Genomic DNA, 27,983 nt, shown 5'->3' with positions numbered 1-27,983 from the left:
AAGACTGTTTTGGGAAGCAGGTAAGTTTGGTAGTAGGTGTGTTGATTTTGAGTTGAAGCAGAACATCTAAGGAGAAATATTTAAGCATTTAAAGATGCACAAATATATAGCCAGGATCCCATCACAAAGGAGATGTCATACTCAAATTAGGATAATTTAAAAAATGTCTTACAGAATGACTAGTTATAAATATATGGGCAAGAGTGGGGAGAGCATAAGAAATAGAGCAGAGGCGGCAGCAGCAGCGCTGTTTCTGTCCTTTGGCCGGAGGCCCAAAGGGAGAGAATTGTTGCTGGAACCCAGAAGAAGAGAGCCCTGGAAAGAGGGTCACCTTGGGAGAATCTGGGACCTTTGAGCAAAGGATGCAGCTGGCTTGAGGATGATGCCACAGAGAGAAGCAAGGGAATAAGGACTCTGATTTTCTTCTCCTTCTTCCCTCTAATCCCCTACCAAGGCTTTCCATTGACCCAGTGCAAAGGGAAGAATATTGATGGTTACTTAGTTGTGGCTTCAGAGTCCTACTTTATTACTTACCTGTCAGTATTTAACGTTTTCAGAGTCTCTTTCGTTGTCATAAACTAGTAACTCAAGGTCGTGAGGACTACATAAAATAAAGATATAAAGCACAGTGCTTTTGATGTAGTAAGTGCTCTGTAAGTATCCCCTTAACTTATTAGAATCTTTCCTTATGCCTTCAAATATGGAGAAGGTTAAAACAGAACATTTGTTTGCCTCTCTGTTGTATTTTTCTCTTTCCTTTCACTTCCACTTAAAAAAAAATGTTCTATACCTTCAGTCTGTTCTTTTTCCTTGACTTACTGTGCTTTGGCACCTACCTTTAGCATTCTCCTGAAGCTCTTTGTTTATCAGATGTCAAAAGCCACTCCTCTGCTAAATTCCGTGACTCACGGAATCATCCAGAAGTAGATCCTTTCAATCTGGCCTTCTTATCTATTGAAACACTGTATTCTAGCTGCTTTCCTTATTGCCTCTTGCATGGACTGTGCTATTTATGCTTCTGAGCTTTTGCTCAAATACAGTTTCCTGTCAAGACTGTGATTAGGTTTTATCCATTTTTTTAAGGCCCCACTACACAAAACTCTCCACAGTGATTATGGCCTACATTAAACTCTCCCATTCCTGATCCTCTGTGAGACCATCTGGACTAAGGCTCTTGACTGTGTACTTTCTCATACTGCTCTTGTGTGTATGCGAACTCCTTTTGTTTTCAGAGTGGATATGAGTCTTTCAAAGACAGGGACCATACTTCTTAATTTTGTTGAACATAGTATATGATATAGTGTTTAACACATAACTGTTAGGAAATACAGATTGAAATAGATTTGACTTTTGCCTCAGTATGGCAGCATAATCAAGAATCATCTATGTAAAATCTAAATATATTTTCTTTTTTGTTAATATGCTGAACATTGAATACCTTAGGGTTATTTAAAATATAAAAAGGTAGTCATCCAAAAACATCAGTATGGCCATCCAAAATATATCAGAGCCATGATGTTGTGATATTAGATTAACTTCATCTTAAAGTCATAGTAGGTTTTAATCATTCATACTTATAGCTAAATTTGATTTTTTTCTTGTAAGAAAATCAACACATGTTCATTGGAGAAATTGGGAAGTATTACAAAGAAAAACAAACAGTGAAAGTCGCTCATAATCCCTTACCAGCAAGGGAACAGCAAGTATTGCTTTTGACATTTCTTGCTGGCCTTTTAAAAATGTACATTTTAAGCAAAATTAACATTATGTTATATAATACAAGTAGATTTACTAATCTTTACTAATAGACATTGGCCAAAAGCAGTCTGGTAGCTTCCTACTTCTCTCTTCTGATTAGGAGTAGGACTTTGGTTCTTAACCAGGTATCAAAATATAAAAATTTGGTGTTAATAGTTAAAGAAATGATCAAGAAAACTTACCTTCTTTTTGTGATCAACAAAATTGTGTTTAGAGATTAGTTGAAAAGATAGACAGATGATAAGAATTTTTACCTAATTCAACAAGAAAGCACTGCCTTTTTTTTTTTTTTAAGTAAATGAAAGTAGCTTTTTGAAATGCAATTTAAAAAAATAAAACCAGATTTCTGTCATGAAAAATAAGTTCAGGAGCCAGATTTCTTTCTTGAAAAATCTCAAGACTAAGTTGACTTCATGATGAGCTGTGATAACTTTTGTATTTGTTATACCATCAGAAATCCTCCCTGTGGCACAAAAGGACTCTTTTAATTAGAAAATATTGTTGCCACAGGGAGGTAGAAGATCGACATGAAAAACTGGGGATCTGAAAAGGAGCCCCTATCCTAGGATTACCTGAAGGTGAAACAGATTGAGCCAGAAGGAAGACAATGCTGGTAGGTTGGTTTTTAATTTACTAAGAATGTTTACAATTTTACATTTAATTACAATTATTTCAACTACCTATTCCATATTTTTGCTTAAAGGGTGACAATGATTCCTCCCTTAGGAGGAAGAAATAATACAACAGTATCTTTCCTCCTAGACAGTTTATCTCTGTTAACCCCTGGCATGTTTCTAATATTTGTTTCTTTTTATAGATTAAGTTCTAGGGCTATTTCATGCCTCCACATCCATGGAAGCTACTACTGACTGAACATCTTCAAGTCTTCCCCCCCCCCCATTTCCCCATTTCTGTTATTTCTTCTTCTTAAATCTAGAGTTTTTCCTACATTTTTTAAAGAAGTGTTTTCTTTTAATTATCTATTTTTTTGAGCTTAGCCTAGTCACTAGTTTTCTAAAAAGGTAAAATGTGAATCTTAAGTTCATTTAGTTTTGATTCTAGAACTGTTTGAATTACAATTGTATTGTGATTTAGATGAGTTAGAAAGCATTATCAGAGAAAAGTTTTTAACATCTTCATAACTATATTTCATTTAGCCTAAGATACCATCTGTCGTAAGAAACATTTTTGGACCACTAAACGCAATAAGTGCTGCCAGTTACAAATTTTAGGATACCATCAATTCTACGGTACATCCTGATTTCAGAGATGTTAAAATGTGAAAAAAAGTACATCTTAGAATTAATGAAATATGGTATCATGCAATTATGAGTCTTCCTGAAATTCCTATTTACTGGGAATTGGACATTAAAATATCAGGTTTATAAAAAATGGAGGTGAGTTGTGGTTGTAGAAGTCCATGTATATGCTGAGTAAGGTCTCTAAACTCTTTACTGTCTTTTAACAGAGGGTGTTTAAGTGAAAAATTATTTAACTGTATTGTTTAAAAGTATACAAAGTAATTATAAGGTATTAAATTATGAAGAGTATAGAAGATGAAAAAGTGTTTTAATAGACACATTACTTCTTCCATCAATAGAGTTTTATCATAATTGTTACTTTTTAATCAGATTTTGTGATCCAAGAAGAAAATGAAATGAAGCTTCTGCTTTCTAAACTATAATTTTAAAACAGGATCCTTTAAGGACTCTTTAAAATAGCCATTAATTTTTAGTGCACTTGAATATATGTTTTTTTTTTATTTTTTTATTTTTTTTTAAATCTTTTTTTTTTTTTTAAAGATTTTATTTATTTATTTGACAGAAATCACAAGTAGGCAGAGAGGCAGGCAGGAGAGAGGAGGAAGCAGGCTCCCCGCTGAGCAGAAAGCCCAACGTGGGGCTCGAACCCAGGACCTGGGATCATGACCTGAGCCGAAGGCAGCGGCTTAACCCACTGAGCCACCCAGGCGCCCCTTGAATATATGTTTTACAGATTGTCATGTGAAGGAAAAAGATAGTGGCCGAAAGTGAAAAACTACCCTGTCAGTTAATAAAGCAGAAACAAAAAGGAATGATTTTAAATGGTATTTGTATGCTTTAAGAATCATGTTTTATATATTAGGAAAGATAAGTATATCTAGAGAACAGATCAACTAAGGGTGTTTGCTTTTGGAAACTAGTAGCACTCATTCCTTTGTGCTCAGACTTTTAGTTTTTATTTTTATTTGTTTTTTAAAGGATTTTATTTATTTATTTAAGAGAGAGAGAGAGGAAGCACTCACCCTCTATCAGGGGGAAGGGCAAAGGGAAGGGGAGAAAGAGAAAATCTCAATCTCATGACCCTGAAATCACGACTTGAGCTGAAATCAAGTGTTGGTTGCTCAACTGACTGAGCTGCCCAGTCGCCCCAGACTTTTTAATTTTTAAAACACTAGTTAATTTCCAATTTCACTAATAATGTGTCTATGTAATTTTTATTCATTTATTTTTTTAAAAAGATTTTATTTATTTGACAGAGAGAGAGAGAGAGAGAGAGAGAGCAAGCCGGAGGAGAGGCCCACAGAGGGAGAGGAGAAGCAGGCTCCCTGCTGAGCAGAGAGCCCAATGTGGGACTCGATCCCAGGACGCTGGGATCATGACCTGAGTCAAAGGCAGAGGCTTCACCAACTGAGGCACCCAGGCAGCTCTAGCTGAAGGTTCTTAAATGTAGGAATGCTTTAAAACACATTTCTAGGTAAATTATCCGTCCATTCATCCTCTACCAGCTCTTACCGAGGGCTGCAGCATGTCAGGCTCAGAGCCGAGTGTCTTAGGGTAAACAAGACCCTCTCTTTCCTCTCACCAGGCTTTCAGCTATGTGGAGAAATGAACAATTAAACATGTTATTATAATCAAATGTGATGAGTGTTATGATAGGATTAATGAAAGGTTTAGGGAGTATACAGCTGGGGAATGCCTAGGAGGGCAGAGAATGCCTGCTTGAGGAAGTAGCATTTGAACAGATTTGAAGGGTTTGAAGTCATTAGCCAAGCAGAGTACAGCATGGTAGGAAGTCTGGAGGAAGGAGAACATGGCCTATTTGAGTTGTAGAAGGGAATTCAGTATGGGTGGAATATGGATTATGAAAAGGAAAGGGGATTAAAATGAAGTTAAAGAGGTAAAGTCTTACTGCTGAGGACTTTGTAAGGTTTGTATCTGTTCGGCCTTATCTAAAGGGCAATGGGAAGCCTTTAAGAGTTTTTAACGAAGTATGTTTCTTATACAAATTTAGTTGTTTCCCAAATAGTACTGTAAATGAAAACTAAAACAGAGAAGCAAAGCGTTACCTAAAATAAAGTCTGAACTCCTTAGCTTCTCATTCAGAGCTCCCTAGTAGCTAGTTAACTGTTTTTATTCACCTTCCACTAAATTGTCTGCTTGTGTAGGTCTGAGTCATAGGTATGCTCGTTGCCCAAACTAAGCTAAAAATTATAGAGATTAAGGTAGTTGCATGGCTAGCCTTTCTTTTCAGAATTCAAAGCTGGGTGCCTTGGTATAATTCTGTTTCAGGAGAAGGAGTCATTGTCCCTTATGCATCTTCGATGCCTAATTGTAAACTGGGAAAGAGGCCTATGAGTTTTCTTAGGTTCATGAAAGGGCATCATTTAAATGAGGTCAAGAACATTTTCAACACAGCTATTAACTTTTGTAGAGTTTTTTCATCTTTTTGTGTCATGGGCTTCTTTGATCATATGGTGAATTCAGCCTGTGGGTCTTCTCACAACAATTTTTTAAAATATAGAAGATACAATATTTAGGATTATAGAGGAACCAAATACATTGAAACATAGCTTTTAGATTATTTTTAACTGTGATGTATTAATGCATATGCTTCTTTAATAATGCATTAAACAATGAGAGCTAGTGGCAGATTTAACATGCCTATAATTTCATAGTAGTGATGACCATAAATTATATTTTGAGGTATCTGTAGCAACTATAATATGAACATATTTATGTTTCTACTGGTTATGATGTCATAGATGTTGCCAAAACTACTGTGATTTCTGCCTTTATTTAAAATTAAAGTGTTTAATTTCAATTAGAATCTAAAAAACAGTTTTTCTAGGTCTCATCCATATATTATTTTAGCTGTCATCCACCTTTTTCTCATACTTACCTACTCTATATTCTTCCCTATTGCTATTCTTTTTTTCCTAATAACTCATTGAAGGGATCTGAAAGCCATTTTATTTAAATAATTTATTTTTTAAAAAAGATTTTATTTATTTAACAGAGATCATAAGTAGGCAGAGAGCAGACAGAGAGAAGGAAGCAGGCTCCCTGCTGAGCCAAGAACCTGATGTGGGGCTCTATCCCAGGGTCCTGGGATCTCAACCCAAGCTGAAGGCAGAGGCTTTATTAACCCACTGAGCCACAGGGCGCCCCCTAAAAGCCATTTTAAATGTTGCTAATTGAATACACTTTTATGATCCCTGCTAAGGAAAAAAAAAGGCCCTCGACTATGTAGTGGTAATTTTTTATGTCCCTTAATTGATTGACCTAATTTTCTTTATCCTGAGACACTTTGATATTTGAACATTTAGTATATTTCCTTAAAGCCTCATTTAATATTTAATGACCTGTTCGTGTTTTGAGATCCCTCTATTTCCATGACAAAGATTTCTGTGGCCAGTGGTTCTCAAACTTGAACATACATCAGAATTTTCTGGAGCACTTGTTAAAGTACAGATTGCTAGCCGCACCTCCAGAACTTCTGACCCAATGGATCTGGGATGGGACTTGAAAATCTGTCCAGTAGCAAAGGATTTCCTGGTTGAGAAGTCATCATTTATACCTTTTTCTCCCTCACCTTCTAGTACAATACCAAATCATGTCAGTTTTGCCTCCAAAATATATCTTGACTCTACCAATTTCTTTCTTCCTTCATTGTTACTAGCCTAGATCAATCTGTAGTTATTTTTTATTTTTGAGTTACTATCATGGCCATTGGCCTTCTAACTTCTTGTTTTCATTCTTGGCCTTTTTCCCTTTCACTCTAAGCAATCTATGCTTTAGATAGTAACCAAAGTGATTTTTAAAAAATATTTTTATAAATGTAATCATTACATTCCCTTCCCTAAACCCTTTCAGTGGATTCTAATTGCACTTAGGATAATATTCAGAATTTTTAACATGGCCTTTAGGACACTAAATAATTTGGCTCCTCTCACTCATTGAGATAACAATAGCAACAAAACCAAAACCCTAACATTTCAATTTTCTTTACTATATTGCCAGGAATAGTTCTTAGGGCTTCACATATTAATATATTTAATATTCTTTACAACCCTAGGCTGAATAACTTTTCCAAGACTAGACAGCTATTTAGGTGATGGAGCAAGGATTTAAATTTAGATGGTGGGGCGCCTGGGTGGCTCAGTGGGTTAAAGCCTCTGCCTTCGGCTCAGGTCATGATCTCAGGGTCCTGGGATCGAGCCCTGCATCGGGCTCTCGGCTCAGCGGGAGCCTGCTTCCCCCATCTCTCTGCTTGCCTCTCTGCCTACATGTGATCCCTATCTGTCAAATAAATAAATAAAATCTTTAAAAAAGAAAACAAAATAAAATGGTAAGTAGGGCTCCAGAGTCCAAACTCTGACGCATTTTACTCTGATAAATTATATACCACCCCTCTCACCTCAGTATACACACACACACACACTGTTGTCTTTTTGCATTTCCATGAAATGAAATGCAAATTTCCATGAACTGCATTTACCTTCACAGGGTGCTCTCATGTACTGTTTGCTTTCCAGTTTTTCAGTTTCTTACTCCTGGTCATCCTTTAGATCACAGTTTAAATGTCACTTTCTCAGAGAGATTGCCTTTAGCTGATACTCGTCAATCTCAGTTAGGATTGTTCTGTTATTTTTGTCATAGCCCCCATTTTTCTTTTTTGGGTAGGACCTACAACTTGTGATATAGTAAACTCCTACAGTGAAGTGGTAAATAATTCCCAGAACCTCAGATCACATAAAATAGGGCATTATTGTGAGTTTAATAAAATGACCTGAGACAATGTGTATGGAGGAAGATGTGTGTGGAAAGGGTTCCAGGACTCAGACTAAGACATCTCAATCAGTCTAAGGTCTGGGTGTGGTTTGGTGCCACCTGGTGGGTAGTTGTGCATTCCAGGGACAGTGGTTTGAGGATGGAGTGGAAGATGGGAACCAAGTATCACCAGTTAACTTACCTGAATTCATGCATTCATGATGTTCTGTTCTATTCTATTTATATTTATTAAATGTTTCCACATTATGATGCTTCATAAAACCAGAGACTTTATCCTTTGTACTTACTGGTATTGGTCAGAGCTAGGCACCAAATAAGTCTTCCATAAATTATTTGTTGAGCGAATGAGTGAGTGAATGAGAAGATGTCATGAGCTAGGACAGAATGCCAGGAATGTTGTATTTCATTTAGAGATTAACAAGCAATATAGTTTAACTAGAGATTAGGCTTTGTAGAGGCATATGGTAGAGAGAGGAGGTAAGGCTAGAAAGGGTGGAACCAGATTGTGGTGGCCCTTGAATAAAATAGTTAGGAACTGTGTGAAATGTGATGTGGAGAAGATGAAAAGTGAAAAGGACATTTATTTTAAGCAACTAGAACATCTAAAATAATAGGAATAGAAGGAATAGCTTCCAAAATACTAAGTTGGGGGTAGGGAATAAACTAAACTTGACAATCCAACAAAAGGCAACAAAGGAGAAAAAATGTAAATACAAATCATAAATCAAGATAGTAGAAATAAGTCCAAAACACCAGAAATTATATTAAAATAATCTGTTGTGATCTTAACATGACTCTGTGTTATTTTTAACAGATACACGAAACAAAATGGTATAAAAAGGGTGTAGAGCAAAAAGGGTGTAGAGTATCTGAAAAATACTGACCAAAGGAAGCTGGGATAATAACATAGAATTTAGGGTAAGAATTTTTAATTGGGACAGGGACTCTTTAAACTGCTAAAAGGAACACCCCAGAAAACATAATCATCATAAACTTATATGCATCTAACAACATAGCCTTGAAATATCACTTAAAACTTTTAAAATTACAAAGAGTAGTGGACATGCCTACAAAACAATGAGACTTTAACACACCTCTCCCAAAATTTAAAAATGAAATAAATACAAAATTTAAAATGGGATCAAAGAATTGAACCTTAGGACTGACAGACTTCATAAACTAGAGATTTATAGAATTGTTAAATTAGTTAGTCAGTGCCTAACCTAATAAAATACAACCCTGTACAATTTTTTTCAGTTGCATATAGGTCAGCTTTTAACTGTGTGCTAGGTCATAGAGGAATCTCAACAATGTTCAGAAAATATGTATCAATCAAAATGTATCCTTTCATCATAATACAATAAAACTAGAAATCAGCAATGAGGTAAAAATCAAAATACTTTATATTGGCTCACTGATGGATAGAAGAGAAAATGAAAATTATAAAATATTTGCAACTAAGTAACTATGAAAGCATTGTATATAAAAATTTGAGATTTGATTTAAGTAGAACCCACTGGAAAATTTAGTAGCTCTAAATGCATTTATTGGTAAATATGAAAGATATAATGAACACATGTTCATCTAGATGGTAATAAAGGACCAACAGAATAAATCTAAATTAAGTAGAAGAAATTATAAAGATAAAAAAGTAAATATTAATGAAATAGAAAAGAAAATAGGTAATAAAAATCTTAAAATCTAAAAAATGGATGTAAAGGCAGATCAAAGAAAATGAGCCCTGTAAAGAACAAAAATAAGGCCAATAGATTAGAGTTTGAAAATCATAAGAAAATACTATGAACAACCTGTTGGCAAGGAATTTGAAAACCTATGAACAATTAAAATTATATATATGTATATGTAAGTATATATACAGTTGACTCAAAATAGAAATAGAAACGTTCAAGTCAACTTTTGAGTTCTTTAATTTTACATATGCATTCCCTCATTCAAGTAAAATCCATCAGTCCCAGGCTTATTAATAAAATTTCAAGGGATACATACGTAAGCCCTATTATGTACAAACTATAATGGAAACAGTGAAAGAGGGAAAGCTTTCCACCTCATTTTATGAAGGTAGTAAACCTTAACTTTAAAATGGACCCAGCATTAAAAAAATAAGTTTCTTGCAGAATTTATGTATGATCATAGCTACATATATTCTAAATAAATCATAGTAAATCTAGCACTGATTAAAAAATACATAATGACTAAATACTAGGAAGGCAAAGAGGGCTATTAGAAAATCTTTAATATAATTTGCCATATGAATAGATTAAAAGAGAAAACCTGTATAATCATCCCAGTAGATCAAAAAAACATTTGTTAAAATTCACTATCCTCTGAGACTTTTAATCTGGATTGGGACTTGATAAGGTGTCTATGTTAAAAATTTTATGGCAACTGTCGTGATTAATAGGGAAATAAGATGCCATCTGTCATCTTTACTAACAAGCATTATTTCTGGGGGTTCTAGCAGATGCAAGTAAGAAAAATAAATAAAAGGCATGAAGATCAGAATGGAAGAAACCAAATTGGCATTTACAAATGGTTTAATTAACACATAAATTTTAAGAATTTATATAGATTTTAAACCTGCTTAGAGGGTTCCATCACAGTTGCTCTATACAAGAATGATAATCAGAAAGTCATAAAGAAGGTGTGTGTTTGGGGTGCCTGGGTGGCTCAGTGGATTAAAGCCTCTGCCTTTGGCTCAGGTGATGATCCCAGTGTCCTGGGATCGAGCCCCATGTTGGGCTCTCTGCTCAACAGGGAGCCTGTTTCCTCCCCCCAACCCCCACCTGCCTCTCTTCCTACTTGTGATCCCTGTCTGTCAAATAAATAAATAAAATCTTTAAAAAAAAGGTGTGTGTTTGCATGCACACGTGCACGTGCACACACACACAATGGAATATTACTCAGCCATAAAAACAGAATGAAATCTTGCTATTTGTGACAACATGGATGGACCCAGAGGGTATAATATGCTAAGTGAAATTAGACAGAGAAAGACAAATATATGGATTCACTTTTATATGTGGAATCTAAAAAAACAAATCAAATAAACAAAAACCAGAAACAGATCTATAAATACAGAGAAGAAAGTGTTGGTTGCCAGAAGAGAGGGCTGTGGGGGGATGGGCAAAGTAGGTGAAGAAGACCAAAAGGTAGAAATCTCCAGTTATAAAATAAAAGAATTCATGAGGATAATAAACACAGCACAGGGAATACATCAATAATATTGTAAAAATATTATCTGGTGACAAATGATAACAACACTTATCCTGGTGAGCACTGAGCAACATACAGAATTGTTGAATCACTATGTTTTACACCGAAGACTAATATAACATTGTGTGTCAGCAATACTTCAGTAATAAAAATTTTAAAATAAAAAATAACAATGAGATAAAAAAGATCCCATTCATAATAGTAAAAAAATACATAAATAGGTATTTAGGAATAAGTCTATCAGTAATATGCAATACCTTTATGAAAATAATAATTTAACTTTGTTGAGGGGTATAAATATGTGAAGGGATATAAAACTTACTGAAGAGGAAATAGACCCAAACCATTTGATTCCTTTAATCTTTAACCCACAAAGAACATGGAAAGATGGACAAAGTAAAGCTGTTAATTCTTCTCCAATTAATCTATAAATTCAGTTCAATTCCAATCTAAAGGTCAAGAGGACTTGTTTCTGGAGGAATCTGATAAACTCTTAAAGATCCAAAAATAGTCTAGACAATTCTGCAAAAGAACAAAGTATATGGTGTTTGCCCTCCTACCTATAAGGAATGATTCTGTAGCCCTAGAAAAATTTTAAATGTGTTATTGACCCACAGACAGTTTATTAGGATAGAATAGAGACCTCAGGGACAGAGTAAGCATGTATTTATACCTGGTTAGTAATAGACATAGATTTATAAGTCAGTGGGAAAGGACAGATTATTTAATAAATTGTATTAAGATAGTTGGCTTTTTATACATAGAAGGGCTTAGATCCCTATTTCATACCCTCTTACATATTTTTTCAATCGATTTATCCCTTTCTATCCTCTTTATTTATAAACAGTCACATCTCCCTTGCTCATAAGCATCAAATTTAATTTGATTGATGCATATTTTGTACATATTATATATATGCTATTCTATATATTTAAGATTCATATAAATGGTATTATGTATCTTACTGTTTCCTACTATTTTATTAAGTACTGCTCTTAATAGCCACGCATGTGCTTTGTATATATGTAATATGCTGCTACTTATTGCTGCACAATGCTCCATGATAAGTATCCATCACATTTTACCTTTATACTTGCCCAATAATGGATACCCATCACTCATTACTTGTGTCAGCTACTGATGCATAACAATCCCCCCCAAATTTATTGGCTTGAAACAAGAACTAATTACTGGTTTTCCTGAGACTATGGATTAGCTATGTGGTTCTGCTGAGATGGGCTGGGCTTACTTCCCTATTTGTGGTCATCTGTAGATCAGCTGGGAGCTTACTTGTCTCGGAGGACCTCGGCTGATCTAACTCAACCCTCCTCTCCTTTCCGATTATCTTACATCTTTTTCTTTTCTTATAATGTTGGTCAAGAACTCCAGTATGCTGAAGAGTAGTGATACTAATTGGCATCCCTATTTTGTTCCTAATCTCGAAGGGAGGTATCTTAAGTTTCAACTTCAAGTTTAATGTTTGCTGTAGGTTTTAGTATATAAAAACGTCCCAACTCTGCTTTTGGTTTTATTTTTGTGTTAAGTTCTACTTAAGAATGGAGTCTTGGGGCGCCTGGGTGGCTCAGTGGGTTAAGCCGCTGCCTTCGGCTCAGGTCATGATCTCGGAGTCCTGGGATCGAGCCCCGCATCGGGCTCTCTGCTCAGCAGGGAGCCTGCTTCCTCCTGTCTCTCTGCCTGCCTCTCTGCCTGCTTGTGATCTCTCTCTGTCAAATAAATAAATAAAATCTTAAAAAAAAAAAAAGAATGGAGTCTTATTAGGTGCTTTTTCTGCATTTTTGTAGGTCATAAGTTTTCTTCTTTAGTCTGTTAATATGGCCAGTTAATTGATGGGATTCTCAGATGTTGAACTATCCTTGCATTTAAAAATACATGTTGCTCATCATTTTGCTTTGTTTTCCTTTAAGTTTAGGACCTTTCATAAGTAATACGGAGAGGAGGCTTTGGACTACATTTAATTTCTTTACTACTTATTACTTATTTTTTCTTCTATAATTTACACAATTGCTTTATGCATTTCATCCACATTTAAACTTAATTAAGATATAATTGTTCATAATACTGATTTACTGTTTTTGTATCTATTGTGTCTGTGGTTATTTCTCCACTTTTGTTTCATATTTGTACTTTCTTTTCTTGATAACTCTTGCTGAAGTCTATTTTATCAATCTTTTCAAAATCATCTTTTGGTTTTGTAAATCTGCACTATTTTTTAAAATTATTTTTCTCAGGGCACCTGGGTGGCTTGGTTGGTTAAGCATGCAATTCTTGATGATCTCAGAGTTGTGAGATCAAGCCCTGCCTTGGCTTCTGTGCTGGGTGTGGAGCCTGCTTAAGATTCTCTCTTCCTACCACCACCACCACCACCACCGCCCCTTCCCTGCTCTCTCTTTAAAAACAAATTATTGTTCTCTATGTCATTTTTCCTATTCTTTATTATTTCTTTCCTTCTATTTCTTTGGTTTTGTTCTGTTGATTTGTCCCATCTTTATGATTGAATGCTTAGCTTGTTAATTTTGAAACTTTTTCATCTCGTGACCTCTAAGTTCTGTTTTAGCTGTGTCATACCTATCTGATATATTATATTTTAATTATAATTCATTTTAAAATATTTTTTAATTCCTTTATGATTTCCTTTTTATTCCAGGGACTATTTACCATACATTGTAAGGTGAAACACATATTAATTTGACTACATCAAAACCTAAAATTTTTGCAAGACAAATGATACTCTAGACCAAATTAAAAGTCAAACAGCAGGCTAGCAGAAAATATTTACAACATATGTCTGAATTATTATCTAGAATATGTTAACATTTGACATATGAATAAGACAAAAAGTATCATAGAAAAATGACAGAGGATATGACTAGGCAATTTATAAGGGAAATATTAATAGCCAATAAGTATATGAAAAAGTATCCTAAGTACTTATTAAGTATATGCAAATTAATTCAAGAATGATGGTTTTCTTGTCACCCAACAGACGGCAGAAATTTTAAAGTCTGATTATATCTTGTATGACAAGAATTTGAGAAAAGTGGATACTCTTAACATATCACTGGTGGAATTTTGGACTTGCACAGCTACTTTGGAGAGAGTAACATTTAAATTAAAAATGCACTTATTCTATTACATAAAAATTCTATTTGTATGTCAAAATTTCTATTATATACTGTGGAAACACTTTAGCATACAGGTTTAAGAAAACATAGAGAGGAATTTTTTGCAGCATTGTTCATGAAAGTGAAAAGTGGAAATACATTTTTTTGTCAATCAGTAGGTAATTTGATGAATAAAATGAGGTAAATTGATGCACTGGAATAATGTGTAGCATCTAAAAAGCACATCTATGTTTATTTATACCAATATGGATAGCATGTAAATTTTGGAAGAATAAAAGGAAATTTTAGAATGGCATATATAGAATAATGTCATTTATGTACCCAAAGCATGCAAAAATAATAGTATATATATTATTCTGGGATACACGCATACACACACACACCTATAAATATATGCATACACAAAAACATAAAAATGTAAAAAATTGAAAGAATATGCATAAAACCTAAGATAGTGTTTTCTTTGGAGAGATGGAATGGTGAGTGAGACTGGGGGTAGTATTCAAAGATGTTATCTTCCCCTGTAATGTGTTATTTCTTAGGGGGGAAAAACAACTGTAGGCATAAATAACAAAATGTTAACAGTTGTTGGTTCTATTTTTTATAGTTTCATGTATGTTTTAAATCCCCCTCAAAAATTGTATATATTATATATATATAATATAAATAATATAATATATGATATATATATAATATGTAATATAATAAATTGTATAATAGGGTGGCTCAGTCAGTTGAGCCTCTGGCTCAGGTCATATTCTGGGATCGAGTCCCTGCATTGGGCTCCCTGCTCAGTGGGGAGACTGCTTCTCCCTCTATAACCCCCTGTCCCCCCCCCCATGCTCTCTCTTGCTCTCTCTCTCTCTCTCTCAAATGGATGGATAAAAATCTTTTAAAAAAATTTTATAATAGATGAGTTCCTAAACTAGGATCATAGGTGACTCAGATTTGTAGCCTGGGATGATGGTAATGCTATTGATAGAGAAAACAAAGGAGATTTGTAGATAAAAGACCTTTAGGTACCAGTGGGCTAGCCAAATAAAGATGTTTGTCATATAATTGGAAATTAGAACCTAGATCTAAAAAAATAATAAGGGCTTGATCTCATTACTGGGAGATCATGACCTGACCCCAAACCAGGTGTTGGATGTTTAACCAACTGACCTGCCCAGGCGCCCCCAAACTGCCAATCTTAAAAATCGTACATACTGAGTCCTTACTCACTGTAGAGTTTTTGTAGTCCATAAATGCATATGGCAGGGTAACTCATGATAAAATAACTTTTAAGAGTCATGGATCTCTTCGAGAATCTAAAATAAGCCATGGCCCTTCTCTTTAGAAAAATGCAGAGTACTAACAAAATTTTGCCTTTGTGAACCCCTCATTAAAAATCTATGATTTATGAAGGCTTTTATGCATATAAGTAATTTTAACTTTCCTGGGTGGTAGTCCAAAAACATATACCCACTATTCCCTAATTTCATGGATAATCAATTTCATACATCATACTGTCTCTAAGAATTTCACCCTTAGTGGGAGTTCTGTGTGCATTAGGAAGGCTTAATTTTTTTTCTTTTGTTACATAACTTAGTGCTACCAGGTATAAAAATAGATGCCTATGACAGAAACTTGCTCAAAGTAAGTGCTAGATAATTATTTGTTGAATAAATGAATGAATATGTGACTGTGGGTTCAAACACCTTCATTTTATTATTTTATTTTATTTAAGACTTTATTTATTTGTCAGAGAGCGATACAGAGAGAGAGGGAACACAAGCAGGGGGAGTGGGAGAGGGAAAAGCAGGCTTCCTGCTGAACGGGGGACCTGATGTGGGGCTCTATCCCAGGGCTCTGGGATCATGACCTGAGCCGAAGGTAGACGCTTAATGACTGAGCCACCCAGGCACTCCCAAACATCTTCGTTTTAATAATAGTTTATAAAATCTGACTATTAAATAAAACAAGTCAGTAGTATAAAAAATTGTAAATAGATAATAAAATAGTAGCAGAAAACATGTGAAATAATTCATCTTTTCTCTGTAAATCTGTAGATTCTACTTCTATATCTATTGTCTATCTTCCAAGGCTGATGAACGAAGATTTACTTAGTGGTCCTAAGTCACTTGATTTCCAGTTTGTCCTTGATAGGCATGCTTTTTTTCCTTCCTTCCTTCCTCCCCCTCTCCTTCCTTCCTTCCTTTCCTCTCTTCCCCTCTTCCTTTCTTTCTTTCTTAGGCCTATTTTTCTTATAGCTTAGTTTTCTTGACTTTTTTCTCCTAAGCATGTCCAACACATCACAACCCAGCTCTGAATTTTGTTATTAATTCAGTTGTATCAGAAAAGTTTAGACCATTTGGCCTTCTCTTATTGTTCTCCCACCATTCACTGCTCAAAATTTTTTTTCATTTTCTTTTCTTAATTTGTCAGAAAGACATCAACCATTGCTTTAGCTTTTGACATAAAAAAAGCAATCATTTTGCAACTTTTGTAGTTTATAAATACAGTAGTAGTAAAATGGATTTAACTTTTCATCTGTTTTATAATTTCTAAGTTTTATAGAAGTTTATTTTGTAGAATTTTTTTACCTTGAAATCTTAAGATACTGTATGACTGATCAAATTATTTAATTTCTTGGGGCCTCGGTTTCCTCATGTGTATAATGTGAGGGCACTGGACTAAATTGGTGATTCTCAAATAACTCGCCCATTGGTAGAGAGAGCTATTATTACTAAAATAGGAAATTGGCATCCTTCTCTTGAATTGTAGGAAGATAACATTAATTCATGGAATGTCTACTTCCTTAGATTCCAGCCCAATTTTTAAAAAACTTTAAAGACTGTGTCTTTTGTTTTTATTAGCATCTAATAGAGCACACAATTATATATTTGGTTTTTAAAATGTAATATATCTGGGGTGCCTGGGTGGCTCAGTGGGTTGAGCCGCTGCCTTCGGCTCAGGTCATGGTCTCAGGGTCCTGGGATCGAGCCCCGCATCGGGCTCTCTGCTCGGCAGGGAGCCTGCTTCCTCCTCTCTCTCTGCCTGCCTCTCTGCCTGCTTGTGATCTCTCTCTGTCAAATAAATAAATAAAATCTTTAAAAAAAAATGTAATATATCTAATTTATGGTAGCCAGGAAGAGAGATCATGATATTCAGGTTCTTTATTTTTTGAAAAACTCTAGGTGATGTGGTCTCTAGGCTCCTTTCCAATCTGTAATATTTTATAATTCATATACTACATTATATTTTATAATTATATTATATATTATGTAATTATATAATATTTTATAATCTCATATAATATACGAGATAAATGGAAAACATAAATGAAATCATCTGGGTAATCTAAAAATAAAAACATTTGCAACTTATATGGTATTGGAAACAATATCTCTCAAGAATATTTTCCGTTTTGGTTACTATGGAACCATAAAATTATTAAAAAAGCCAAGGGTATCTATTTTGTTGTATTAGACTTTAATGATAATGATTATATTATAGACACATTTTCAAAAAGGAGAGCTTGGAGGATGAAAGAGCTGATGCCCAGACTATAAAGAATTTTATAGTCAGGATACTATACTGGATACTATAGTATCAGGATACTATAGTTAAAAGTTAAAGTCCTTTATAAACTTTACCCTTTTTTAAAATCTGAGCTCTGAAATGTGACAAGTTGAGAGTTTAAATGCCTTCCTTCTGTCTTCCTTCTTTCTTTTGCTGATTAACAAATTGCCCCAGATTTAGCAGCTTAAAACAGCAACCATTTCTTATACTGTAGTTTTTATGGTTAAGGATTGGAGAGTAGCTTACTTGCTGGTTCTAGCTCAAGGTCTTTTGTGAGGCTGTAGCCCTCTGAAGGCTTGATTAGGGCTGGAGGATCTGTCTTCTACTGGACAGATACAAGACTGTTGGCAAGATGCCGTTGTTTCTTGCCTCAAGGGCCTCTCCACAGTTACTTGAGTGTACTCATGACATGGCAGTTGGCTTCCTCAGAGAGTGACCCAAAAGGAAGAAATCAAGCAGACAGTTTCTGAAGTCTCGCACCATCACTCTTGTTTGGAGTCTTTTAAGTCCAGCCCACACTTGGAAGAAGGGTCTTGGGTTCCATGTCTTGAAGGGAGGGATATAAAAGAATTTTCAGGGGTACCTGGGTGGCTCAGTCAGTTAAGCATCTGAATCTTGATTTTGACTCAGGTCATGATCTCAGGGTTGTGAGATGGAGCCTGGTATTGGTCTGTGCGCCGAGCGTAGAGCCTTCCTCAGTTTCTCTCTCCCCCTCCCCCTCTGCCCTTTCCCTGCTCATGTGCACTCTCTAAAAAAAAAAAAAAAAAGGATTTTCAGACAAGAAAATGGATGTAAATGGAGAATAAATGGATATAAATGGAGAATGGAGATAAAAAGGCCTTGCTATTTTGGTGCTTGGCTAGTGGTGGAGGGTAATGACTCTAGAGTCAGTGCTTGGGTTCAAATCCTGGACGTGCCTCTCATTAACTTTATGACCTTGGTCAAGGAAACTTAGATTCTACATCTATAAAATGAGCGCAGTAATAATATATAATTCATAGGAATAGTAGAGAGGAATATGTGAAAAAAAGAACATAAAGTAGTTAGCATAGGAGCGGTTATTTCAGTAAGAGTTACCTATTTTTCCCCCTGCTACGATATAGCAGTAACTTTGATGTAGGAGATATCTTTCTATAATGTTACTAGCAGAATATGAATTTACTCTTATATGCTGTAATATGATTTGTCTACCTCCTACCCTATCTATTCTTACTGTTTTTTATTCTGCTTACTAATACCCGCTTAATCTCGAAGACTTGAGAAGTGCAGATGAGTATGTGTGAAATGTGTGTGTATATACATGTATATAGTGTATGACATATACATACATTCACATGTACTACAGGGCTTGAGTCATATAGGGGGAAGAAATAGATATTTAAATCTTAGCACATTTATATTTTTACTATTTTACTGTGTTGTTAAAATTTTTTCGAATGCATTTTTAATGGAACAATCCACTGAATGTTTTATTTCCTCAGGCTAGGCCCAGGAAATGAAACTCCTGGGTCAGAATGTATGAACCTCTTTTAGACTCTTGATATATAATGCCACACTGCTTTCCTGAAAGTTTGTACCAACTTATATTTCCAGCAGCAGCTTATCCTTCCTTACTTGTCACTTCCAATTTACTTCTTTTGGTTTCTAAGAAGTATTGGTGGCTGAAATCCTAGTTTCAGTGGCAAAGCAAAATTGCATCAAAGCCCAGGGAATTGTGTTTTTACAAGAGCTTTAAATATATAGAATATTTTCCAGTCTTTCTGAATTGATTTGTTCCCCCCCCCAAACACACACACACTCACACACACTGTGAAGTATTAGGTAGGAATAGAAACAGTTTCTCTTTTCTTGGAACTTAAAATATAAGACTGGGGCGCCTGGGTGGCTCAGTGGGTTAAGCCGCTGCCTTCGGCTCAGGTCATGATCTCGGAGTCCTGGGATCGAGCCCCGCATCGGGCTCTCTGCTCAGCAGAGAGCCTGCTTCCTCCTCTCTCTCTGCCTGCCTCTCTGCCTGCTTGTGATCTCTCTGTCAAATAAATAAATAAAATCTTAAAAAAATATATAAGGCTGAGGTAAATACGTATAATTAAGATGTACAAAGAATAAAATACATACTATTGACTTAAGATATATCTCAAGAAGCAAATTATAAGGTAAAAGTTACACATCAGATCAGGCTGCAAAATGACTTGCATATTGAGAATGCCTTCTTGAGCCAAGTTAACCTGTTGCCTCCAGAAAAAAATAAGCTTCTTTTCCATTTTAAATACATGAAAATCTACTGATTGATAGGAGTAGAAACTCAGGTTTATTATCAATTTCGGTGATCTGCCTAAAGCCGGGAGTAACTGCTGTATTCCGTATCACATCCCACCTGTAAACTGTCTCAGGTTAAGATGCTGCCTATCAGCAGATGACCCTTTTTTAAAATTGACCATAGATTTAAAAAGCTACCAATCATATATTTCTGTCTAGTAGGTGAAAGTTCACCTAATGCAAGAAAGATCCTTATTGAGTTTAAGAGGAGTTGTATTTTGGAAATGGCATATAAGTTCTTTTGGGGAGGGGTGGAGATCATGGTGGCAGGGCTAGGACAAAGCTCCAGAAGAATAAATGAGTATTTAGAAGAAAAAAAAAAAAAGTCATGGGCTGTGTATATGTATTCTGAAGCTGCACTGACACACTGGGCAAACTTGTAAAATAGTACATTAGTATTACCACTGCAAACTTTTTTCCCTTCAAGATTATCAGCACAGTTTATTCCATTCAGATCCTAAGTATTATACCTTAAATTTGTAACTGCCGAATCTTTTCTGGTGTTTATTTAGCAAATACTTACTGAGCACTTACTCTGTAGAAGGCACTGTTATATGTAAATTATGTGTCGAAAGAACTTTAGGGCAACGTTTTATTTCAAACCTCTTTTGGACCAGGGAAGCTTTTTTTGTTTTGTTTTGTTTTGTTTTAGAAGATTCATCCGAGTCATTTTATTGGTTTGATTTTCTGTGTCAGTAAATTTATAGTCACTAAATGGCAATTTATCCCCCCCCTTTTCCCTCTTCTATTGTATTTTAACATGTACATATTTATAATAGGATTAGTTTCTGTGAAAAAGATTTTAAAAGGGAGATGACATAAATGAATGTTTCCAAACGAACAAAATAGGAATGAAAGGGTACATGAGTTTCATGACTAGCAAATGGGGGAAGGATAATCTACCAGAGGTTGGCATGTTGTTTACTAATAAATACCTGTTTAGTGTGCTCTTTAACAGTTCTGTAGTGGGGAAAAAGACGAAGTCAGCCTCTGAAAGTAGTTGGAAACTCCTTACTTTCCAAGTAAAGCTTTTAGCATATTTTGCAGGTATGCCTCTTTTTTTTTGTTGTTGTTGGTATTCCTGTTTTAAAGTGCAGCTTTTCAAGTGGACGGGTTACGTGTTGCATAAGCTTCGAAACGGCCAAAACAAGTTAAATAGCCACCTTTATTTACAGCTGTGGGACTAGTATTAGATCTCTTCCAGGAAGAAAATTTGATTAATGGCTCTTTTCCAAAGTGGGGACAATTGCAGACTTTTTTCCGCAGAGCGTGAAATGTGCCTCTTCCTGCCGAGGGCCCTTGTGCTAGCCGCGGCTCCCGGGGCGGTTTCCAGCCTCAGGTGTCTCCCCCGCCGTGGGCCGTGGCCGCTCTCCGGGGCGGGCGTCCGGGACTTCCTGTCTGGGCGCGGGGCGGAAGGATCGCGTTGCCAGCCGAAGCGGCCGCCGCCACCGCCACCGCCGCCGCCGCCGCCCCTGCCGTTAGGTGGTGGGGTTTCTCAGCCCCGCGGCGGGAGGCGGGCCGGTCTCGGCTTCCTGTCGGAGGACGCGCAAGGATCCGGGCGTCTGAGTGTGTGCGAGTGCGTGAGTGTGTGTCGGTCGCACGGCGTGTATCTCCGGCCGCGGGTTCCGCCTCCTCCCCTGCCGCCGCTGCTCACGGTGTAAGTCAATGTGAAGCAGCAGCTCCAGCCCCGGGATAAACATGGCGACGTCTCTGCATGAGGGACCCACGAACCAGCTGGATCTGCTCATCCGGGCTGGTAAGGACCGGGGAACTTTTCTCCTGTGCATCAGTGCAGCAGGAGAGGGGGTGCACAGAAGGCGGGGTGTCTCCCCTGTGGCGGTCAGTGCAGGGGGTTCAGTGTCCACCTCAGTCACTGGGGCGGCCGGGGGAAAGGGGGGTAGTGAATGAAGTAATGGAGGCGACGAATCAGGAAGTGATCACCTTGGAGAGTAACCTGCCTCGAATCTGGCGCTGTCGCTTCAGGGTGTGTTCGGCGAGCGGCGGCGGCAGCTGCCGGGCGGAGCGCTGGCAGCCGGTGCTGGAGAGCCCAGCCGCAGTTAAGTTGGGGACTCGGGGGCGGACGAGTTGTGCGCTTCACCCCAGTTGCTGAGGAACCAGGAAGTGAGTGAGGCTGTTGTCTCTCGGCTGCGCCTGCCACGCTGTCTGGCCGGAGAGGCCGCTGCTGCCCGCGGTCGGGGGCGGCGGGCTTCTCCGGTGAACGCTCGCCACCCCCGCTCGGTTCTCCTTTCAGACTTGGTCCACAAATCCACGACTTCCGCGTGGACGAGGCAGCCCCGGGCCATGTCCGGTAGACCGATACCCGCCAAAAAAAATGCTCTGCCCCTCCTCTTCACGTCCCCACCTTGTGCAGGCTCAGGAGTAACGGTTCTGGAAGGGGTCACTCAGTAATGTGGAATAGCCCGGGAGGATGTTTCTCTCAGGGGCCCGCCTCCCTTTCCTCATTTAATGGGTGGCTGAGAAGAAGTAGGTTTATGCCCCTTCCCTCGTGGGTTGTTTTTTTAGGGGGAAGAATGGGAAGGACACGGGATATATTTGGTACCCCTGACCTGGAGCCTTGAGGCATCAGAGAAGAACGTTTATTTTCGTAAACAGTGGGTGAATGTGAAGGAGTGGGGTGGGCGACAGGGAATCTTGGCCCTAGGGAAGTCTCAGCTCGGAATTGCCCCCTTTTCCCCTCCCCCCCAAACCTCCCACCATAGCGGAAGCGCCTCGGAGAGGACAGAACGGTCGGGATTGACAGGCCCCTGGTTCCAATCTGCTCTCTGAGATGTTCCAAATAAGAACGTTGATTTCTGGGGGCGGGACTCTGGGCCCGCGCTGAGCCAATGAAGATTGGGCGGGAGTGAAGCTGACAATGTACGCATGGAATTGGAGGGAAGAGGAGTGTAAACACGGAAGTGGCCGCGGGGGTGGGGGATGTGCAGCGCCACTGCTGCAGCGGAAGGGCACGGACTTAAGTTACATAGAAAAAGCAGCTTTACTTAACAGACAGCGCAATGAGGGCTCTTAGGGGATGTAGCAGTGCTAGAATATTATTTACTTATAGCAGTAATAAGCATACATGTTCCCTTTCCCTGGCTTCTATTTCATACCGCCAACTGTGGGAACTGGGAGGTAGGAAATACCGAAGGGTAATGCTGTAAAAGATCTAAAAGTAGTTTGATTGGTGGAACTCTGATTCGGTTCGATTGAGGAGAATCATGAACATAATGCGTATCGCTAAATTTAACAGGACTTTTAGTTGAAATAAAGTCTTGAATAATATAAGTATGTGTTGTATGATACATGAATGACCAGACTTTTTTTCTGTAAAATGTAATGTTACACGTTTCAAAAGTCCCAAAGAAAAATCACAGTTTACTGCATGGTGATTGAAACACATTTGACAGTTATTTTCTGATAAGAGCAAGAAGTTAAGTATTAGTAAATAAGAACTTGGTTCCTTTTGTGTATGTTCAGTCCATTAATGAACAGTATGAACAGTATGAATTAAGGAACGGAATTTTTGGTCTTTTATTACTAGTACTAACAATACCTGTAATTGTGTGGGTCGGTGATATTTTTGTGAGTGTTGAACATTTCAAGAGTTTACAGTGATTTGAACATACCAAGAGAACCTTAGCATAGCTCCCGCAGTCAGAATTTTGAAAAATATTGTGAAGTTTAGAGGGCTAATTTGCCAATCGGAGGTATTTTTTTCATAAGCTTTTGGAATTAGCGAGGCTGAATGTGACATATAGGTATTTTGCTTGGAATGGAAACCTATAGACAGTCTACAGTTTGAAAATACAAGTTTTAGCTCCCTTTGATAAAAGTTTTTTTTTTTTTTTAAGTTAAATGTTTTCTGGTCCTAATGCATTTCTTTAGTATTTACAAATCTTAACAATTGAAGTTTCCTTTATGATTATAATGTTATGTAAAGAATATATTTTACCTATAATTGTCTCCAAATTACTTCCTCAATAATTTTCATGTAATTTGAAGCTCTTTTACAACTCCTATTTTAGAAGGAAACTTGAGACAGATTTGCTGATTTACCCAAAGATTACTCAGTGAGTTAAAAGTTGGGGAGGAAAGGTGGCCCACAAGATGAGGAATATGGATCCAAATTAATAAAAATTTAGATTGCTGCCAGTTCCCAGTGATGTTGGAAGAGTAATGTTTGTGAAGTTTTTATTTGTAAAATAGAATACCTTTTTATTCCTTTGAGAGAATTATATGTTAGACATAATTCTTCCTCACAAAGATTTTACAGTCTAATTGAGACGTGTAAATCCACTTAATATATAAATGTTAATGTAACTACAGTGATTGCTATAATGGGTTGATGACTAGTGTATAATGTCTGATATTAATGAAGACTTCTAGAGGAGATCAGCTTTTAGTCGAATATTGTCAGCATAAATGTTTCTAAGTGATTTTAAAGCACTTAATAGTACACTACTATATTGTTATATGTTAAGGTACTAGGGGATATACTTTTGCTTTTATTTTCTTCCTTTTGAGGCTTAACTATCAACTGTAGTTAACCAACTTCAGCTACCAGCTTCAGTTTTAGTTATCAGCATTTTTGCTGTCAGAGGAGTCTTAAGAATGAAATGAAATAAATAAGCTTGTTTATTAAAAGTCACTTATTTCAACAAAGTGTTTTTGTGAAGACTTGACATATGTTGTAAAACTTTCACTTATAATGCTATTTATGAGAAAGAGCTTTGACCCTGAAGTCAGGAGATGAGGATCTGCATCTTGCTGTCACTAAACTAGCTCTGTGGTGGTGACTTTACTTCTTTAAGGTTTCATTTTTTGTAAGAGGACAAGATTGACTAGGTGATCTCTAATAACTAAGATTATAAGTAGTTCAAATATTTAATGGAAAGTGAAAGCTTTTTTTTCTTCTTGGTTTTTTTTTTTTTTTTTTAAACATTGCAATGTGTAAATAAATGTTTGAATTGGGAGGTAAGTATCTGCTAGCCAATGTTTGTGCCAAAATGGAATTTGAGGCCAGGTCTATATGTTGAACGACATTATGAAATAGTTTAGGATCATCTTCATATATGAATATATATGAATATATATATATATATATATAAAACTAATCTTACATATATAGAGAATTGTAGGAAAAACAAATGTCTAGTTTGTAGGAACAATGAATGTTACTTTCTTAATAAATGTGAAAGTATTGTGTAAGTGTGATCTAGATTTTCTGGAAGATTTTCAATTTAAAATATTCTGCCTTCTTCTCAAGTATACTTTCCTTGACTTGTTTCTTCCTTTTTTGAGAAACTGAGAATTGAGAAATTGGAGAATTTGGGTTGAGAGATATGGTCACCAGAACTTTTTTCTGCTTTAATGCTGTTATTAAATGGGAGGGAGGGAGTTTTCTGGAAATGTAGCTTAAGTATTTTCACTGATAAAACAAATCTATCTGGTTTGTCAAAGTTCATTGTGAAATTTGAACTTGAAAATCTTATTTCCAGTTTACTGTAAATTGAAGTATCTGGTTATCAATCTTGAAAATATCAATATGAAAACAATTTAGGATGTGAGAAAATGAAGCATGTGTTGAAATAAAACTGGAAGAATGGCATTCATGTTTTGTTTTTAAAGATGTGTTTATTTTAGAGAGCGAGTGCAGTGAGGAGGGGCAGAGGGAGAGGGAAGGAAATTTAAGCAGACTCTGCTGAGCTCAGAGCCCAGTGGAGTCCAGGGAGGGGTGGATCTCACGACCCCTGGGATCACAACCTGAGTAGAAACCAAGTCGGAGGCTTAACTGACTATACCACCCAGCTCCCATTAAAAAAAAAAACAAAAAACTTATTTGAAAATATGTTTAAGAAATTACTCTTCAGAATTCACTGCAGCATTAGGACTAAAATTCATATAAAAACCGAGTTAAATTGTAACACCAGTATTTTAACATTCAAGCAGGATAATTCAACATAAAACAGTTAACTTTAGAAACAAGTGGTTGGTGGAAAAGAGTGGGCAGGAGCATGTTCTTGATAATTATTTAAACTCCTTGTGTATCTATCTATAGCTTAAGTGTTCAAAGGGATGCAAAGAAGTGTTTATGAAAAACTTTTAAAATCTTTTATGTGTAAGTGGACAGAATACTGTTGTACTTTTGGAAAATGGAGTCATAATTTTTCATCTCTGCCCTGGTTAGAAGCTAAAACTTAAAGAAACAGGATAGAATTTGGATGTTTTTATTCTGTTTGGTAATTAATTATAGTTGCAGTCCTTAAAAACTAAAATCTCTGAGCTGAGGATCTCTGGAGTCCTGAGCCTCTGAGAGAGAGTCTGTGAAGTCAGAATTGTTTTCATGACAATTCTAAGACATTATTTGCTTTTCAGTTTCACAAGTGTTCAGAATTTTCTAGAGGCTACATGTCTTGATACTACAATTTAATGAAGAAGCAAATCTGGATCTAATCACTTTCTACCATGTATTAAAAAGATTTACCAAAATGTAAAACAAAGCTACTCACTTTTTTTGTTATAGAAAAGCTATTTTTCATTAAAATATTACTTAGAAGTATTGGATTTATTATTTTAAATGAATTGATAAATATTTTAATGTTTCCTTAATTTCAGTTTGAAATAGAATAAAATCTAAAAATAGGACTTAGATAAACAAAATCTCTTTGTCGTCCTCAAATAATTTGAGTATGAAAGTTGCTGTTAACCAGAAAAGTTTGAGAGTAGCTGTATATTTCTCAGTACCATAGGCATTAGCCATATGTGGTTGTTGAGTGGCTGAGAAACTGAATTTTTAATTTTTTAGAATTTTAATTAAGCCTACAAACTGAAGCTGTGGAAAACTTTTATGTTGATTATTTGTTGAAATGACAATATTTTTTAATGTACTGGGTTAAATGAAATAATTTCAGTTTCCGCTTTTTAAAATCTGGCTGTTGGAAATTTAAAAAATTATAACATGGCTCATGTTATATTTTCATCAGGCAGCTTAGTTCTTTTCCCTTCTAAACTTGTAAATTGTAACTATTGATTAGAAAGTCAAAGAGGAATAAGACAAGATGGAGTGTCCCAAAATTTTACCTTTTCCCCCTTTTTATTGTATTCATTTGTATTTTTCACTTACCTATTATGCCTTGGGGCATTAGAAGATAAGCTGTATTAAGTCAGGTGCCTGGTTGAGTGATGATCTTGTATTATTAGTTTATGGTCTTCCTTGTAGGGACATACTACTATCATTTAAGGAAGTGTTTTCTAATTTTTTTCCATTGCTCTCAAATTAAATTGCTATTAATTTTTATTTTTGACTTTAAGAACTTTGTTATGAGCTAGATCCATTGCCAGCATTCTCTTCTGCAAAGCTGAGAGGTATGTCTCTTGTCAGACTTAATTACCAAGTTTGGTATTTTGTAACAGCTGTTGAGTGAGTCTGGAATAGTCTACCATACAAACACCAGTTGATTAGAAAGCTGGAAATGGAACAAGAAGACACTTAACCAGTAGGAAAGGAGGGCATAAGCAAATTTGAGTTTTGGCACTATGATTAACGTTAAAATTGTTTTGAAATTTGTTTGATACATTTATTTCTTCAAAAGGGATTGACCAGCAACACCAAGGAATAATCTTAAGTAGAAAATTATACCTGTCAGATTACTTTTCCCTTCATTGTTTCTATTTTTAAAATGAGTTGCTTTTTTTTTTCATGGTGCCATTAATTTCATACACATGTCTAGAAAGATACTAGTAAACCAAGTTTTAAGTAAGAGATAAGGAGTTTTCAGCCCTTGCTTGTAGTTTGTTTATTTGCTTACTCTGGTTGTACAACACTGTTAAACTCATGTTTATCCTTAAGAATTGTGCATAATTCTAGTTTAAATTGTATTTGAATTACTGAGCTGAACCAAGTGAATTGAAA

General features: G+C 36.3%; 1 protein-coding gene across 15 annotated transcripts in view; it reads left to right on the top strand.

Annotated features, from left to right (window-relative positions):
- Window positions 1–27,983, top strand: part of ELF2 (E74 like ETS transcription factor 2) — a 100,236-nt gene that overhangs the window by 56,530 nt on the left and 15,723 nt on the right. For 2 of the 15 annotated variants that reach the window (XM_047718470.1, XM_047718469.1), the window contains exon 3: window positions 2,269–2,371. The exons of 9 other annotated variants lie outside the window; for them this stretch is intronic. Coding sequence is in view for 4 of the 6 variants with exons in the window: in XM_047718465.1 (XP_047574421.1) it covers window positions 21,767–21,824 (58 nt within the window). In the remaining 2 variants the exon portion in view is untranslated. Of the gene's footprint in view, window positions 1–2,268; window positions 2,372–21,559; window positions 21,825–27,983 lie in introns of those variants that run through there. 4 more of the 15 variants (XM_047718465.1, XM_047718464.1, XM_047718468.1 and 1 more) reach the window with 2 other exon arrangements.

Source organism: Lutra lutra, chromosome 2 (assembly GCF_902655055.1).
Source record: "Lutra lutra chromosome 2, mLutLut1.2, whole genome shotgun sequence".
In the NCBI taxonomy this organism is placed as follows: Eukaryota; Metazoa; Chordata; class Mammalia; order Carnivora; family Mustelidae; genus Lutra; species Lutra lutra.
The sequence above is the reverse complement of the archived record's forward strand: the minus strand, read 5'-3'. Positions and strand labels throughout refer to the sequence as shown.